At 44.4% G+C, this 16,511-nt stretch overlaps 2 protein-coding genes across 2 annotated transcripts in view; one reads left to right on the forward strand and one right to left on the reverse strand.

Moving 5' to 3' along the window:
* The window catches only part of IGSF22 (immunoglobulin superfamily member 22), a 28,149-nt gene extending 18,930 nt beyond the window's left edge, over nt 1-9,219 (forward strand). Inside the window, 4 exon segments of the mRNA XM_075092520.1 lie at nt 1,494-1,658; nt 1,661-1,763; nt 3,777-4,114; nt 6,961-9,219. Coding sequence (XP_074948621.1) covers nt 1,494-1,658; nt 1,661-1,763; nt 3,777-4,114; nt 6,961-7,028 — 674 coding nt within the window. The 3' untranslated portion in view covers nt 7,029-9,219.
* Nucleotides 8,805-16,511, reverse strand: part of TMEM86A (transmembrane protein 86A) — a 32,868-nt gene continuing 25,161 nt past the window's right edge. Inside the window, exon 3 of the mRNA XM_075094628.1 lies at nt 8,805-15,662. Coding sequence (XP_074950729.1) covers nt 15,235-15,662 — 428 coding nt within the window. The 3' untranslated portion in view covers nt 8,805-15,234. The remainder of the gene's footprint in view (nt 15,663-16,511) is intronic.

Here is a 16,511-nt window from a genome sequence, read left to right on the forward strand (position 1 = left end):
CTCAGTCACCTCTGGGTATCAATGGGAGGCATTCCTCTGCTGACGGATATTTCACACAATTTCTGCATCAATACTACAGTTGGGAAGGTTGTCTTTTTCTTGAAAAACAAACAAACAAACAAACAAATTAACCCAATCATACACATCCCTTATCCATGCCACAGGAGTGATCCAAAATGTTGTTTCCACTCAAGGGGAAAAAGACTCCCTGGTCAGAAAGGATTTTCCTACCTCTTGCCACTGTGTTTCCAAAGTCCCACCTTCACAGTAGCTCAAAGCCAGTTAGCTGAGCCAAGCAGGAGAGGAGCATCATTCAGAGCTAAGAGATAAGGAAGGTACTGCTCAGGCTTTTCTCACTCTGTCCAATGTGGAGGGAAAGGGCGAAGCAGTTATTTCTCTAGACATCTCCAAATGCAGCCTTGTTTTTCGTGCCATTATTTGATCAGGCAAATCCCCATCACAGCACTAACACAAGAGTGTCTGTCCCCTCAGCAGTGTGGTGACATCATTTTCATTGCAAGTGGGTTTATGACAGCCAAGTGGAGGCAGGCTGACTTGCTACTTAGAGAGACTCCTGTTACTATAATGATCTGTTGGGGGTTAGGGATCTTTGCAGTGTATTTCATACTTACCATCTTTTCAGAGAGTACTTTTTAAAATCAACAGCTGTATTTTTACATGAGAAGGTGTCATGGTTTTAGCTGGGGTAGAGTCAATTTTCTTCACTCTAGCTGGTATAGTGCTGTGCTTTGAACTTAGCATGAAAAAAATGTTGAGATAACACACAGATGTTTGGGCTGTTGCTGGGTAGCGCTTGTACTAGTCAAGGACTTTTCTAGCTTCCCAGGCTCTGCCGGGTGCACAAGAAGCCGGGAGGGGAGGGGGCACAGCTAAGAGAGCTGATTCAAACTGACCAAAGGGATATTCCATATCATGTAACATCATGTCCAGTATGTTAACTGGGAGGAGCTGGCCAGGGGAGGGAGGCAGAAATCGTGGCTCGGAGACGGGCAGCGTCGGTCAGCAGGTGGTGAGTGGTTGTATCGTTCGTGTTTCTGTGGTTTTTCTTCCTTTTTTTTTTCTTTCCCTTCCTTTTCCATTTTATTATGTTAACATTATTGTCATTATTATCATAATCATTATTATAATTATTATTTTATTGTAATTATTAAACTGTGCTTATCTCAACCCACAAGTGTTTTGCTCTTCCGATTCTCTTCCCCATCCCACAGGGGTGGGGGGGAGTGAGCGAGCGGCTGCGTGGTGTTTAGTTGCCAGCTGAGGCTGAACCACGACAGAAGGGAATTACAGGCATAAGGCAAATTGGTCCTCAGGTTGCTCAGGGTAGAAGAAATCAAGGAAACTAGTGCTTTCACAGACACGCAGGGACTTTGGGTGGGAGGAGCTCAGTGAAAAGTTTTGCCCCAGAAAAGGACAGCGGGAGGGTCCCAAACAGAAGAAATCAATACTTAAATGTGCTAATTAATTCTTAGATTTCCCCTGACCACCCACTAATCTGCAGCTGGTTAAAGAAGTCACAAACACTGTGGCCCTAAATCATAGCTCAGATGTAGAAGATGACTAGCAGACTTATTATGATGTCCTGAAATGCAATGTCAGTACTGCTATGTCGTTCACAGCCGCAGAGGAGGTCTACAGCAAAAGTACACTGTCACAGGCCTGCTCCCGGGGAGGAAATACTTCTTCTGAGTCATTGTCTGCAATTCACAGGAGCAGTGGTACCCCTCCAAAGACAGAGAGAGGTAAGCATAAAAATTCATGACAGCACTGGGGGGAGATGGGTTGCCTTGTACACAAGACTCAGGACTAAGCTCAGGCTCCCTCTGTGGCCTTGGGTATATCACTAACCTATTCTTAACCTTTGGTCCCCAGCTGGGGAATAGACACAAGAATACCTTCTGTTCTATCCCATCCATTTGTTGGCAATCTCTTCAGGACCAGGCTTCCTTTTAGTACGTGTGTGTAGCACATTACATACCGGTTCATACAGATGCTGTTTAAATTAAAATTCAAGACAGTAGGGGCCATCCACGTGCAGGGAGGTTGATATTACCATGTCTTGACATAACAGAAGATTGGAATTACAAGTCATTTGGCTTGTAGCATATTTCCAGTCTGACTAGGATTTGTTTCCTAAATGAAAAACAAACAAATATGTCACATGTAGGAGGCTGTGACAGTCTTTCTGGGCCAGAAGCTACAAGAAGTCCCTAAAGCACATTAAATTAAACACTCAGAAGTCATCCCCTCAGCTAAATGCCTTCTCCTTTGTTCAGTCACTCCCTGCTTAGGCCTAATCACTGGATGTCTCATTAGCCATACTCCCAAACAAAACTGAACATGCCCCACCCAGTTCATCAGATCAAAATGGTAAGTGATCCTTCTGCCCAGTCTGGGGCAAAGCAGGATGCAGTTACTCTGAATAGTGAGATCCAAGCCAAATTTTTCTGCTTGGCCTATTGTTGTATTAATATATAATTTGTTTTCTATTACCACACTATGCATATATTTTTTCAGAAGCCTATCCACATGCTGCTACAAGTCTTCTAATCCCATTAAGAGTAATGGGCAATCCATCAAAATAACAGAATAAATAGTACACTGAAATGAGTAATCAGGTGTCAAATTGTGGGGGTTTTTGACAATCAGCCTTCCTTGGTCAATATAACTAGACCATAGGTATGTTACTTTGTCTACATGCGCTGCTGAGAAAGAGCACTTCCACTTAATGTAGCTGCAGTTGTGTTCTTGTACGGAAGTACTCTAGGCCTGGATTTTACGGAGTCTGAAATAACTTCAGTAAACTCTGTGTATGTAGGCAAATACAGAAGAGTAGTAAATGGAGGAACGCGAGGTTGGTTGTTCCTTGCAGTGCATTCCCTTGAACATTCCTTTGATAACAGCCTACCTGTCTTCAGACAGGACAGCAGGACACATGCAGATGTGAACTGATTTCCTATTCTTCATTAAAAATAGCAAGTCACAAGGTTTATCTGCACAAACCTAAGAGATGGTAGAAAAACTCTGAAGTTTAAGGAAGAGATAAGCTGTTTTCTGAAAATGAGGTCTCATAAGAGAATTTTGCCATACCATGATACATTTGGGATCCAAGGGATTTACCTGATGGGACCCCATGCCAATGCAAAATGAGATAATAAAGACTTCAAGAAATATATTTAAATACAGGCTGAAAATGGAAGATTTGCAGTGGACACTGGCAATTAAATTGCACATGCGGTTCCCCTTGGTTCCCCCAGAGCATTCCGTAGACTATTAATGCCTCAGAGCAATACCAGCAGAGCAATATCCCTTCCTTTACAAGATCACCTGCTTTGGTTTATAATTGGGTGTAATTTAATCATGCATTTCTAAAATGCCTTGGGAGCCAAATATCCAAAAGCACTTTACAATTTAATGGCATTAGTGATAGAAGGCATCGATATATTCCCATGGAGCAAAAATCCGACACCTTATTTACAGCCCAAGAAACAAAGAAATTAATTGCTTGCTTACAGTTGCATAGCAGATTAATGGGGGAATGAGATTTCTGATTCCTTCCTCTCTTGCTTTTCAGTCTGTATTTGTTTACATGTTGAGATAGGTATGCTGGTCAGATGCTGAGAGTAATGCGATGTATTGTTCATTCTTCCTCCTCTCCAAGTTTTCCCTGGTGGGAAAGAAGGACCAGGTCATGAAATGTCATACCCAGCTCTTTGGATTATTACTCGTGCAGGAGAATATTCTCTGTCTTGATGGTGCTGGCTCTGTTTGCATGTTTGCATGTGCAACAGACAGTGCAGTGCAAAGCAGCCCACAGTGACTCTGTCCTCAGCAGAATGTTTTGACTTCAAGATGGAGTATCCCAGGAAGAACTGTGCTTCCTGTTTCATCACCCCACTGAAGAACCACCACGTGAGTCATGGCAATGACTGCTCCATGACCTGTGCTTTCATCAGCAACCCCCACCCAATAATGACCCTGTGCAATGGCACTATTAGCATCACATCCAAGTCTAAGTGGTGTTTCAACTCAAAAAGTAGCATCTGTCTGTTTATGATCCCTACAACTTGCAGCTGCAAACTGATCATCTGTGGTAAGTCAGATCTGCAGCCACTGTGATTTGTTGGGGGTTATTCCCTCCAGGTTGAATAACCATAGATTTCATGTCTCTGAGTATAGTTTGCACTCTGCCATTTTCCAGGGCAGGTGCACTTGCTGGGACTGGCACTGTGGATCACACTTCTCTGGGCCAGTTTGGCTCTCATCCTTGTCCACAGAGGAAGAGATTGCTCAGTCTGTAGGTACTGCAGCTGGAGTTACAAGGGCCACAATGTGAGAACTTACCTTCATGTCTAAAAAACAGCCTAACTCTGATTTGGTCTCCATCTGAAGTCACTGAGCTTTGTCTTCAGTTGCTTGAAGGCAGTATTGGGTCCCTTAAAATGGCATATTTGGCTAGAAGGTCTTTTCATTAATTCCCTAGATAGCTCAAAAGCAAATATGGCTATTTCTCAGTCCCTCACTAGGCTTGCCCTGCACCTGTGGCATACTTAGCACCTCCAAGCAGTCAAGCGATGCATTCTGACAACAGTTTTGTTGTCAGAACAGACACTGCACTGGGTAAATGTGTTCTCTTCCTTTGTGAAATAGCAGGATTTTGCCAACATTGTATGAAAGCTAGTAAAAATTTCCAAGACACAAAAAGGAAGGAAATCAGACATTTCATATTCCCCTCTTGCTTCTCTGGTTTTTTTACATGCTGGAAGAACCCAGTGAAGTTTTAAATCAGGTTGTAACACACAGTTCAGCTGGCTCAAGTTGAACCTGTGAGACCACGCTTTCAGGTGCATGGGGTGAGGTTTTACCAACAGCAACCCACGATCCACACATGGTTTTCCCATGTCACCATGCCCAAACTTGAAGCTGGCAGAGTGGTCTTAAAATATGTACAGCAGTGCCTTGAGATAGCTGTGTCCTGTGAGTTTCATCAGCCCCTGGTAAGCTCACCCTGCTTATGACTGATTAACTAGGTAGCCTTCAAGGTTAAATATTTGAGAGCAAGGATTTTCCATCCTTTTTGTCTGTCATGACTCTGAAGTATATTTCCCCCCTTATCCCTTTCTAAAGAAAGACCCTGGTGCCTCAGGAGCTTTTGATGCTTTCTTGAAGGGAACAAGAAAAAGACACTGCCAGGCACAGCTTGAAATGAAACTGATACAGCACCAATAGTGAGGGTCTATATTTGGAAAGATCTTTTAAAGTTATTTTTGTCTGCGATCATTGCTTCTGGACACCCTGCTAAGTGCCCCCCCTCCCTCCCTAGGTTTGGTTCTCTCTGCTAATGTGGCTAAGCATGGGTCCACAGGGTGAAAGGATGTGTGTGCTGGGATCCTTGCTCTGATTTTCAGGCAAACTCATCTGTCTTTGTATGTAGGATACATGCCACACTTCTTTCACTGAAGCCAGCCACTGCCCACCTAAAAGACTAAAAGCAGTTCTTTACCATTTTTTAAGAATTTCTGGTGTTATTGGGTCTCCCATTTCCCACACTCCCTGATAAGCTCCTCTCTGAAGCCAGAGTTTCAAGCCACAGCTGGAGGACAGTTTCCTAGTCCCCAAAATCAGTGGCTGCTCTCCCTGGCCTGGCATCACTGCCAGCCAGGCTGATGCAAGCGGACCCCTGGCAGCACTGCTCACCTATGTTCAGGGAGGGCAGGCAGGCCTGAGGGGCACAAGAACAGCTTTCTATCCCTTCAGAGATCTGATTGCTGGGTAGGACTTACCTTCCACCTTCCTTCACAGAGCTTGTCAAGGTGAGGACTGTTATAATCAGAACACACCTCTTCGAAGTAATTCAAAGGAGCATGTTTATAAACAGAACTGGCTGAGGAACAAGGCTTGCAAAAGTGCTGTGTGGGTGAGGTGCTAATTTATATTCAGATTCCTTAGTGGGAGCCTATTTCTGAGGCCTCCTCAGGCTCCTCCTTGCTTTGACCTGGGCAGTCTCTTGGGAGGGTCTCTCTGCTGCTAGGGCTATTTGCAGCTGAGGTGGGAAAGCAGGAGTCAGAATAAGACTGTAAAACCAACTTTAAGAGATAAGGAATTCACTTCAAATTGAGCTTAACTGCAGGTTTGTTTTAGATCTCCTATATTCCTGCTAATTTTAGTTCTGGAAGAGGGGTAGTTACTGCCTGGAGTCAGGTGTTGTAGGCTGGAGGATATCTTACCTCGTGTGGAAGCTCTCTTTGTTACACTGGGAGCACCTTCAGGCCAGGACTTGGAAGACTTTCTTTAGGGACTTTTTTTAGAGACTTTCAATGGTCTTTACCTGGTGACAGGCTGCCCTAAGGGAAAGTAGTAAGGAGTGATCTAAGGGCTCAGCAAATCTGCTGATTCAAATAGCTGGGCAGGAGTCTCAGTTACTGATTTCCATGGGAGCTAAACCTCTGTTTCTCGAATATCTGTCTTCACTTAATATATGCTCTTCTGTCTCTCGTCTTTAGGGAAGGACACTTGCATTCTGCTGCTTAGCCATGTTTTCAGTTTTAGCCTTTTTCTTAATATTTGCAAAAAGAAATGGGGCATTGCCCCACTGCTGTGTCACACAGCAGCATCTTTCCTGCAGTTGTAGCTCAAAAGGGGTAAATATCATTTTCCTCAGGCTGGGACATGGCAGGCTGCAGAGAACACAAAGCCTGTTAGACACAAAGTTAATTACTTGGAACAGTGATGAACTGAAATAGGGGAAATGAAAATGAGACTCCCTAAATTTGAACTGTTCACTTCCTACAAACACTGTCACTGGACAACTTTTTCCTTTATACAGAAGAAAGTTTCATAAAGATTTTTAGCCAGAACTTTGCAAGACTTGCACTCAAAACTTAGGGTTGGTTGCAATAATTATGTCACTTAGTCTTTTTTTTTTTTTTTCTCCTTAAGAAAAAGATGATAAAGGCCTCCTGGACACAGTGACAGAAAGTTTGCAGAAGTCAAAACACAAGATGTAAGTGGTGGAACTAGCTCTGCCTTGTCCAGCACGCAGAACAGGATTGCTGTGGCTGTGTAGTTTGTCTTTGTGTGGTTCAAAATGCAACTGCTCTTGGCTTCTGTAATGGTCAGTTAAACTAGGCAGTAGAGTGAGGCTTCTGCTCAGCAGGGACACTGCTGATGTTTCTGTCTTCCTTCTGTCTAAGTGGTTTCAGACAGCAGGGTGGCATGTTAAAGATGATACTTCTAATACCATCTGCTAATGCATCTTAATGGCAATAAAAGGAGCCAAAGATTGTAGTTCTCTTCCAAATATCTGTTTGCTTCTGCACTGGTCAATGAGAATCCTGCTTCTGAGTTCAAGAGACTTGGGTTCTGTCTCCATGTCCCCAGATAGTCCAGCAGGACCTTCATGATGATCTAGGCTTCATTATGTCAGATTGCATATAAACACAGAGTATGCCATAAATCTGAAGTGCTTAAATCATTGCAATACTAAGAAAGTAAATACAGCCTGCAACTTTGCAAATGAAGGAGTCACTTTGTGAAAGAGCTGGCCATATAAGGTAAAACTTGACATCCAGAAGGGTTCAGGAACTTCACTGCTGGTGCCCAAGACTAGATAAGGCATTACAGAATGTCTGAACCATTGATGGATCAACAGATTGACAGACAGATAAATATGCATATATATATATCTACACACACACTCTCGTTCTGGTTCTTCTAATTAGAGTAAACTCTTCCAGGAGCCAGCTGTGAAATAAAAGCAGAACAGTGGCCAGCCACAGACACACACTCAGTATGAGAATATTTTGCTACCTTTGTTCCCTCTGGAGCTAGGAAGGAGGTATGAGGAAACAGGATGCTCCTCCCAGCAGGCCTCTAAGTTTTTGAAAGGAATTGTAGAAGACCAAATTAAAGAAAGAGGAAAGAAGCACCTGCTTTTCCCTGCCATTAACCCTTTCAGACTGCTTTGAAAATAATTTGGTAGTATTTCTGCCTGGTACTGATTCATTCTCACATCAGGAATCTTCCACTTCAGAAGGGGAGTATGAAGGCGTCTCTCTTAAGCCTGCGAGCAGCTCCATTTAATGGACTGGCAGCAGTCACATACTCTGTGTTGCTATGTTATAAATCCTTGAAACCTGTTCCACTGATGACAGATGGCCTGGTTTGGCATTAATGAAACCAAGTATCTGTGCCACTGCATCAAACAGCTGAAGAAATTGGCATCAGAACCCCAATCAGAGAAAAATGTCCATACTACCCTACTTTTTCCTCCTGGAAATTTTGCTGGGGCAGTGGGGGAAGAGAGACTTGGCCATTTGTCTGGGTTTTCTGGGCAGCGAGCAGCCTTCCCAGAGCAATCCTTTGCAGCAAGCTGCCTTCTCCCTGGAAGTGTGGACAAATGGCCATTGTATGCGGAACTGGCTGTAGCAGCAAGGGCTAAGTGTGTTTCAGGGCTCCGTGCCCCAGGGCAGCAGGGACATGTAACACGAGCCAGGTGCCATCATCATGGTGGTGCCTGGTCTGATTGTGTTACATGCGCTCTGTGGGGTGCACGGGGCTGTCTTTCAGGGTTCCCCAGGCAGGAATGCTGTAGTCAGCTGTTAGTCGGCTTCAGTGGGGCGCTGGGTAGCTCCAGGGCACAGCCACACGACTGATGGGCATGATGGGCATAACAGTGGCACAAAATTGCCTATCACAGAGCTTCAGTTGGCTACATACTCCATGCTGAAACTGCCACAGAAACGCAAAATGAGCAAGGAGACATTGTATCTGCACAGTAAAAATACCCAGTAAATTAATATTTTTAATTGTTGTTACACACAGAAAAAATGAGAAAAAAATACATTCCAAACAATTAAAATAGTAAAATCAGCATAAAAATGTGTTAAGAAAAGATCCCAGATCAAGTGGTCTTACTGCATGTGGTGACCTTTACAATCACAGTAAAGGAAGTAAGTGCTAGAGACTCAGACATGGCAAAATGCTTGAGTCCCCAGGGGAGAGCAGCTGCTTCGGTCACTTCTTTCAGTGCACTCTGCCTGGAATGCGTGGGAGAGGGGCTGGAGAGAGACGGCTCACATGGGTACAAGACATGGAGATTAGCATTCAGGACAGACCAGCCAATCTGTGGCCTCAGCCAGGCAGAACTACTGCCTGGCATTTGCTTTTTCCTTCCTTGTTTGGTTTTTGTGTTTTGTTTTGTTTTCTAGTGTTTTAAGTATTATTTAACAAAGCAACTGGTTCTGCTGGCCTGACCCTGCCAGCACTTTAGGCTTGGAGCAAGCGTCCCCAGGAGAATTGGGAGCAAGGCCTGGTCCAGCAGGAGCCTGCACAAGCAAGGTCTAGATAAGTGTGTTTGTACTGATTCAGCACCGTCGCCCAACAGGCTGGCTTTGGTTTCTTGCTTTTTATCTGTCAGGAAAATGTTTATTTTATTTCCTGATGCTCCCTCTGTCTTTTGACTGATTCAAATTGACCCAGTCGTGCTCCCACTGCAGTCTTGGTGGCTCAGCCCCTGCATCCCTCTTATATGAGACTGGTCTTGGGCTTCAGCCTCACTGTTGAGCCATCATACCACTTCAGTAGCTCATCCTACAGCAGTGTAGTGTCACCACAGAAACAATACAAGCCACAGAAGTTTTGCCATTCCTGCCAGCTGGCCACTTTTCTTCATTTGTGGTCTATCTAGAGTTGTATATTTTCATTCTTTACAATAAAAGCAAAAATAAAATAACATTAAGAATATTTCCTCCCAACTAAGACCCATCAAACATTTTAAAGAAATCGTAAAAATTTGCATTGTGTTTGCTTCTGAGTTTATATTAAGATAAGATTTTACTGCAGCTGCTTCAAAATTATGGTCCATTTCACATGTACACAGCTCACGTTCCTTGGTGTGTAATTCTTCACCTTCATTTGTGTTTGCTACCAGAACTTAGTTTCTAGGTGTTGGCCAGATCTGAAATCAGTGAACAGTGACATTTTTATGCTAGTTGAGAATATGGTGATGGTTTAGAGCTGTATTTCTAGATCAACTTTTGTTCTGGGCCCTAGGTACAAGCACCTCCTTCGCTACAGAACCTGCTATTTCTTTGATTCAGATGAAAAGGATGTGCCAACCTTCTTGATTCCATCAAAGCCTTCCCTCTCTGCTGATTTTAAAGCCAGTAAAACTTACAATCACAGAATTAAACATTCCTTTGCAAGTTGTCCCATGAAACCTAGCTGACCTTCTGCAGAATGAAGGTTGAATAGAGTAACTTCATTTTCTGTTCCAGTCTTTTCAACAGCCCTAGCAGACTATGACAGCACTGTGTTTTGGCTGGATTAGATTTATTCTAGCTAACAGTCAAGGATAAGACCAGGCTGCAACACCTGGATGCAGAATTCATTTGAGGCTTTTAGAAGAACTAAAAACCACTTGCAAAAACTGAAATTAGAGTTCAGACTTTTAAGCTAAACCCTCCTCAGATTTCAAGTGCAGCTGAGCCCATCCTGTTAATCAGTATGAATAAATATTTTACATTTGCTTTCCATCTGATGGAAATTGATCAAATTGAAAAGGCAGTCACACATTCCGTGCTTTAAGAGAAGTCTTGCAGATCCCTAAAAGCATTTTTACACTAAGGTAGGATAATACTTGGGACCTATATAACACTTTCCATCTTCAAAGTGCTGTATGAGCATTAATCCTCACAGCATCCTGTGAGGTAGGTAAGTGCTAATATCTCAATTTAGAAATGGGGTGAGGACCTCGTCCCCTGCTCTTGTAACTTGGCATAGCACTGGCCATCATATACTTGTGCCTTTTTATGCCAGATGAGGACCTGGCCCCAGAAAATTTAAGTGACTTACCCAAGGCCACAAAAGGAGCAACCATGGATAAAAGGCAGGAGAAGTACCTAAGAGGACTTCTGTCATGAGAAGTCGGTAACTTCCCATCCTCTTCCAAGAATGCTGTTATGATGCCTCTGCTTAAAAGAGCCCATCTGTATCCAGAAACCAAGCAAAGAGGAGGCACCTGCAACTGAGCTTTACAGTTGCTGTTTGCTTTGATCTGCTTCTTCCAGAACAGCTCCCAGAATTGCTTTGATAGCAAGCTGAAAACACACAGGTGTTAGTGTTAAACTACGGGACCAGAAAACTGTGAAGAGCCACTACAAGATTCTGCAAAGTTTGTCCTGGAAATTTTATATACCTGTGTAAAAATGTATCAGTTACCCCCACCGATTACAACAGGAAATGTTCAGCAATCTACTTAAAAGCCATGTCAGTAATTCTTAAACCAATCACTCTTACAGTTGCCTCAGCACGGAGGGGTAAGTAGCCAGGTACTAAGCACGAATACAGTTTTCTTGATGGCATAAGAGTAAAGCTGTTAAAATCCTCTGGCTTTGTTCTTTTCAACACACCATTTCTACACCAGCTTCACCCTGCTGACATCAGTGTGACTGGCACAGCCCAGAAGCATTGCTAGCATTTAAAAACCAGTTGTAATTAGCATTGCTTATTTGACTTCATTGGGAGTTCTGTGTGAGGAGGATCTATCTACAGCAAGACATACAAGTCTGAAATAAATGTGCTACATCTTTTATATGTCCAAATAAGGAGCCAAAGGCTCTCAAAGAGGGTGGTAACTACAGAAAGGAAAGAGACCAAAGTAATCAGGCCATGTGTATAACCTCAAGTGACCATAGATGGGAATTGCAGAGGGGTGTTTGAATACAGCAGTGTGAAAAGAAAGCCTCTGCATGTAGCAAGCAAAGGAGCTGATACTGCTGAGGCCAGGCACAATACACTGCTAGGGTGCTTCATTCCCTCTGTAATGTCCCTGAGCCAAAGACTAGGTGCTTCTCAAAGATTGTACCCCTGAAAAAGGGAAGAACGGATCAAACCTCGCAGTTTTACAGTGCAAAGAGACAACAGGAAGATCCACAAAGGCAGTACCACAGACAGTCATGTCATTCCTACTTCTTGTTTGCTCCCTTTCAAAGTAAACACTACCCTTGCTGGGGTTGAGGGAATAGTTTTAATCCAAAGAAAAGGTATTTAACAGACTGTCAGCAACTGCTTAATGTTCCTCAGGGTTTATAAAACTCAGAATTGTGTCAAATCAGTGTCCACAGGAGCTGGTCTCTTCACAGCAGGAAACAGCTTCCAGGAAAATGGTCTCATTCAAGTAATATGGATTAAAAGGAGGAATATAGAGCAGGAGAGAGAATTTGAAGATTGAGAGCCTTTGCTGGTGACCCTTCAAGCCAGCCAGGACTCTCCCTGACTGTCTATGCTGAGGGCTCTGCCTCATGTTCCTGGGAAGACTGAAGCCACTGCAGCGCTGGGACAGAGCCAGCATGGCTGGCCAGGATGCGTCCCAGCCATTCTGCTCCTGGTGAGGGGACAGCAAAGGAACAACAGCCCACTTGGCCTGCACGTTTCTGCTGTCCCAGCCAGAGCCACCCAGAGACCTCTGCCACCAGAAGCTGCACCTCTGATGGCCTGCAGAGAGGAGACGGCAGGCCTCCTAATAACAGTTAAAAGATCCTTTTCTGCAAATATCAAGTAGTCGATGGTGGAACAGAATAACAAAGCAAGCCACGATGAAAAAGCATGCAGAAAAGCAACTCAGCCATCTTTGGGAAATCGAAGACTACTCATTTCTAGACAGAAAGAAAGAGATAATCAAAATTCTAACCTTTAAATAAAAGTTACTTTATCACACACACATTTTCATCAAAGGAATGGGAAGCTCAGGGTGGGAGGCTCCTCTGAAGAACTGCTAGCTAAGGACTGAGTGTGCTGGACTGACCCATGGCAAGGAGCTGTAAATCAGACTGAAATGTGCTGTTTGCTGGCATGCTGGGAGGACAGTGGGGTTCCTCTTAGCTGGGTCAGTCTGTTACAGGAAGAGATTTGCAAACAGTCAAGCTGAGTAACAGCAGGTGACATCTGCAGAGAGCCACGCTGCAGGGTTCAAGCTGTGGCCAGGAGATAAGCAATGCTGATGAATGAAGTAGTTGTATGGCTCTAAATTCCCTTAGCAGTTTACTCCAGACGGACCCTGGTGTGCCAGTGAATGAATACTGACAATATTACACAACAGCATTAAAGGGAAGAGATTACACGGGGCTGTGCTATTTACAATGCTTTCCCTCCCAGTAATGCAGCTGACCTTTCTGATCTCTGTCTGAAAAGCAGCAGATGATTCCACAGCGTCAGGATGGTTAACCTAGATTTTTGTAATACTGGCTGCATTTGCACTGATGCAGAAGTCGTGGGGAAGTAATGCTTATTTGACACCCAGGCCCACCACACGAGGCTGGGGAGGAGCAGGAGACCCACTTGACACTTCTCAATACAAAGGGAAAAGCTAGCAGGGTTGGTAGGGTTGCCTCAGCTGCCCCCTGACCCTGCCACCCTCCTCGCAAACAGGAGTTCCTCCTCTGCCAACTGTGCCAGGGAGTCAGTGCCAGGCTTTTGCCTGGAATGGTCTGGGCATGCTAGATATGTAGACCATGGTGATTTTCAGCCCAGAAGGCTGTCTGGAGGGCTGCCCCTCCTGTTTGCTCTGCCCATATGAGCATGCACAAGGGATTGTTGGGGCACGCGCAGATTTGAATCATGCAGTGTTTTGGTTGTCCCAATTCAGCTGCAAGTTTGAAGAGGTGCAGAAACCCTCAGCAAGGTTCTTCTGCACACCTGAGTGCACTCTCGTCTTAAAAGAAGTGATTGGGGGAACATTGCAGCCCATGGGAGCAGCCCTAGGATGGACAGAATGAAAAAGCACATTCCAGATAGTTTAAAACAGAAACAGAACTTGCTGTCAGATAAGAGGAAAAAACTACAGATATGATCACAAATAATCTCAGATTAAAAATTAGGGAAACCTCTTCCTATATCTTTTTAAAAGAGTCAGAAGTCTGAAGTAATCTTGCTTCAGCAGATTGGCACACAAACCAACCAAAGAATTTGGATCAGAATTAAACAGGTTTTCCCAGCCCTGATGGCTCTCACATCCTTATTGCATCCATGTGAGTTCAAGAAGGAAGCAGCAGGCATTTCAAGCACACAGGATAGCATTTTCAGGAAGCTCTGCTGAAAAGGAGCTTTCCAGAAACAGTGCAAAGCTGATTGTTGACAACCAGCTGACAAAACACAACAATATACACCCAAAATCAGGGCCTTGACCATGGGAGGTGCTCACATGAAGATTCAAGAGATAATGCAAGCCACAGTACTGTAAAGCTTCATATGTATATGGAATAGTATTTGTTAGGATACTGGGAAAAGGAGGCATAATGGTTAAATTCCTGTGTGCCACACTAAGGACAATTAGGACATACATTACTAAGACACATGCTCAAAGTCCTGCTGCAAAATTCAAAGTTCCTCATGTGCCCATTACATCTCACCTGTCACTGGTGGCTGCAGATACTGTGTAACTGTGCACACGCATGGTGGGGGAGAATGCACTGGCCTGGTTACCTAGATGTCCCTGAAATCCCACCGAACTCCTTGTTCTGCCACATGTGGCAACACTGACGGGCACCTACAGACCTGGGCTGGAGCAGTGATCAGCTGCGATCAAAGCACACAGAACTGCATGTCAGTGCACCTCGTGCTCTGTGCTCTCTGCTTGGTGTTTTGATTTCATTCTGGTTCTGCTGGGCACTGCCCCACATGCTGTCGTTGACTCCAAAGGTCAGCCCTCATCTGGGTATACTGTTTTTACTCTACCTCCAGGCTTACTTTCAGCAGAGGCAATAGCTCCAGTTTGAGTTTGTAATGCACTAAAAGAGACAAACATCAGTTAAATTCACTTTTACCTATGACTTTAGCAGAGATCTGTGCCTCTCTGCCTACTATTGAAAGCAAGTCTTCTAGCACAGTGCATGGCCAAACCTCCTTTCCATCAGCTCTCCTCTTCCAGCATCAGTTTCAAGACTAGTAAAATGCAGTAGTACACCACTTCCAAGGAGGAAAAGTTGAATGAGTAGCTACTGCAGGGACAGTCTAAGCTTTCTGATGCAGATCCCACACAGAAGTAAGCTGTATTCAGAGAAAGCCATTGAAAAAAAAGCCCCAAAGGTAATGCTTCAAAGAAGCAAAATCAACATCACCAATGTGCCTAGAGAAATGGAGATCTCTCTCAGGGGTGAATGCAGCTACAGCACCTGAGATATAACCCACATTGTTCACAGACTATTGGCACTCCACCTAGCTCCTCTTTCTGAAGTCCTCTTCATCTCTGCTCTCTACAGCTGACAGTGCAATGAGCATTTGGGCTGCATAGTAAGTAGCCATGATGATGAAGCGTGAGTAGGGCACAGGAAAGCAGAACTTGTTAAGTGCAATGGTCAGATCTGACACCATGAACAGCATTGCACCGATGCAGGCCGAGAGCTTCGTCCACGTCCAGAGGTCATTGCACAGCTGCATGCCGGCAACCGCTCGCCAGCCCATGAAGCCAATCAAGGCAATGTAGACAGCTACCAGGTAGGTGAATGGGCCTGAGAGGTAGGAGTACAGGAAGGCATAACAGGAACTGGAAACAAGGCCCATCAACAAGCCGGCTTTGAGGTCCAAAGGCTTCATGCCGAAGGCTGAAGAGTACAGGATGTGTGTGATGGCGAACATCAGCAGACCTGGAAAGAGGCAAGTGTGACCTTTCATCAGTGACTGGCAGCTGGTAGCAGAAGGAAACATGTGGCTCTGCTGGATTTTAAATATACCACAACAAGCACAGGCTTAGGTGTACTTGCAGCATTACAACCGTTAACACTTTCAGTAGGAACCATACTGACCATTTGGGACCACTTTAATATAGCATACGTGCATAGGAGATCAGCTTTAGCACCAAGCTCCTGGCCTAAGAAAAAGCCGCAGCGCATGTACAAGTGGAGCCAAGATGCAAGCCTTTTTGCTGAGGCCAGGGGAACTAAGCTGCTGCAGAAGGAAAAAAGCCTGTTTTTCAGGTGGTTCCTCCTTCCCTGCTTTGGATGGAAGGTTGGCGGCAAAGCAGACCAACGATCATCCCCTCTAACTATCCAACATGTTTTGCTCATAGGTCACGTGTGGAACAGGAACGCTGGAATCAGAGCATTCTAGGAACAAAATGTGAAAAAAGATACCAATCCCTCCAAACCCAGACACAAAGCCTGACTGTATGTAGCCAGAAACTCAAAGGCACTCAGGGACTAAATCCGGCTTCTACTCCACCTCTGCCCATAGTTAGGAGAAACCTAAGCTGGAAGTAAGCAGCTGGCATATTTCAGGGACTGCACCAATGTGATCTGCCAACAATTTTATGGCTATTTGCAAGATTCAGATGAACCTTAGCTGGAATCAACCAGTGAAAATAAAATGCCAGCTTCCCTTTGAAGTGCAACACCCCTGAAAAATGCCAGATGCGAGTGTTGGAACGTACTGCCTATATGTTATTCACTTGCCACTAATCCGTTTGACAAAAAAAATGTCTCAATGTGTTGGTACAG

The sequence above is a fragment of the Phalacrocorax aristotelis genome, chromosome 5, assembly GCF_949628215.1.
Source record: "Phalacrocorax aristotelis chromosome 5, bGulAri2.1, whole genome shotgun sequence".
NCBI classification, from domain to species: Eukaryota; Metazoa; Chordata; class Aves; order Suliformes; family Phalacrocoracidae; genus Phalacrocorax; species Phalacrocorax aristotelis.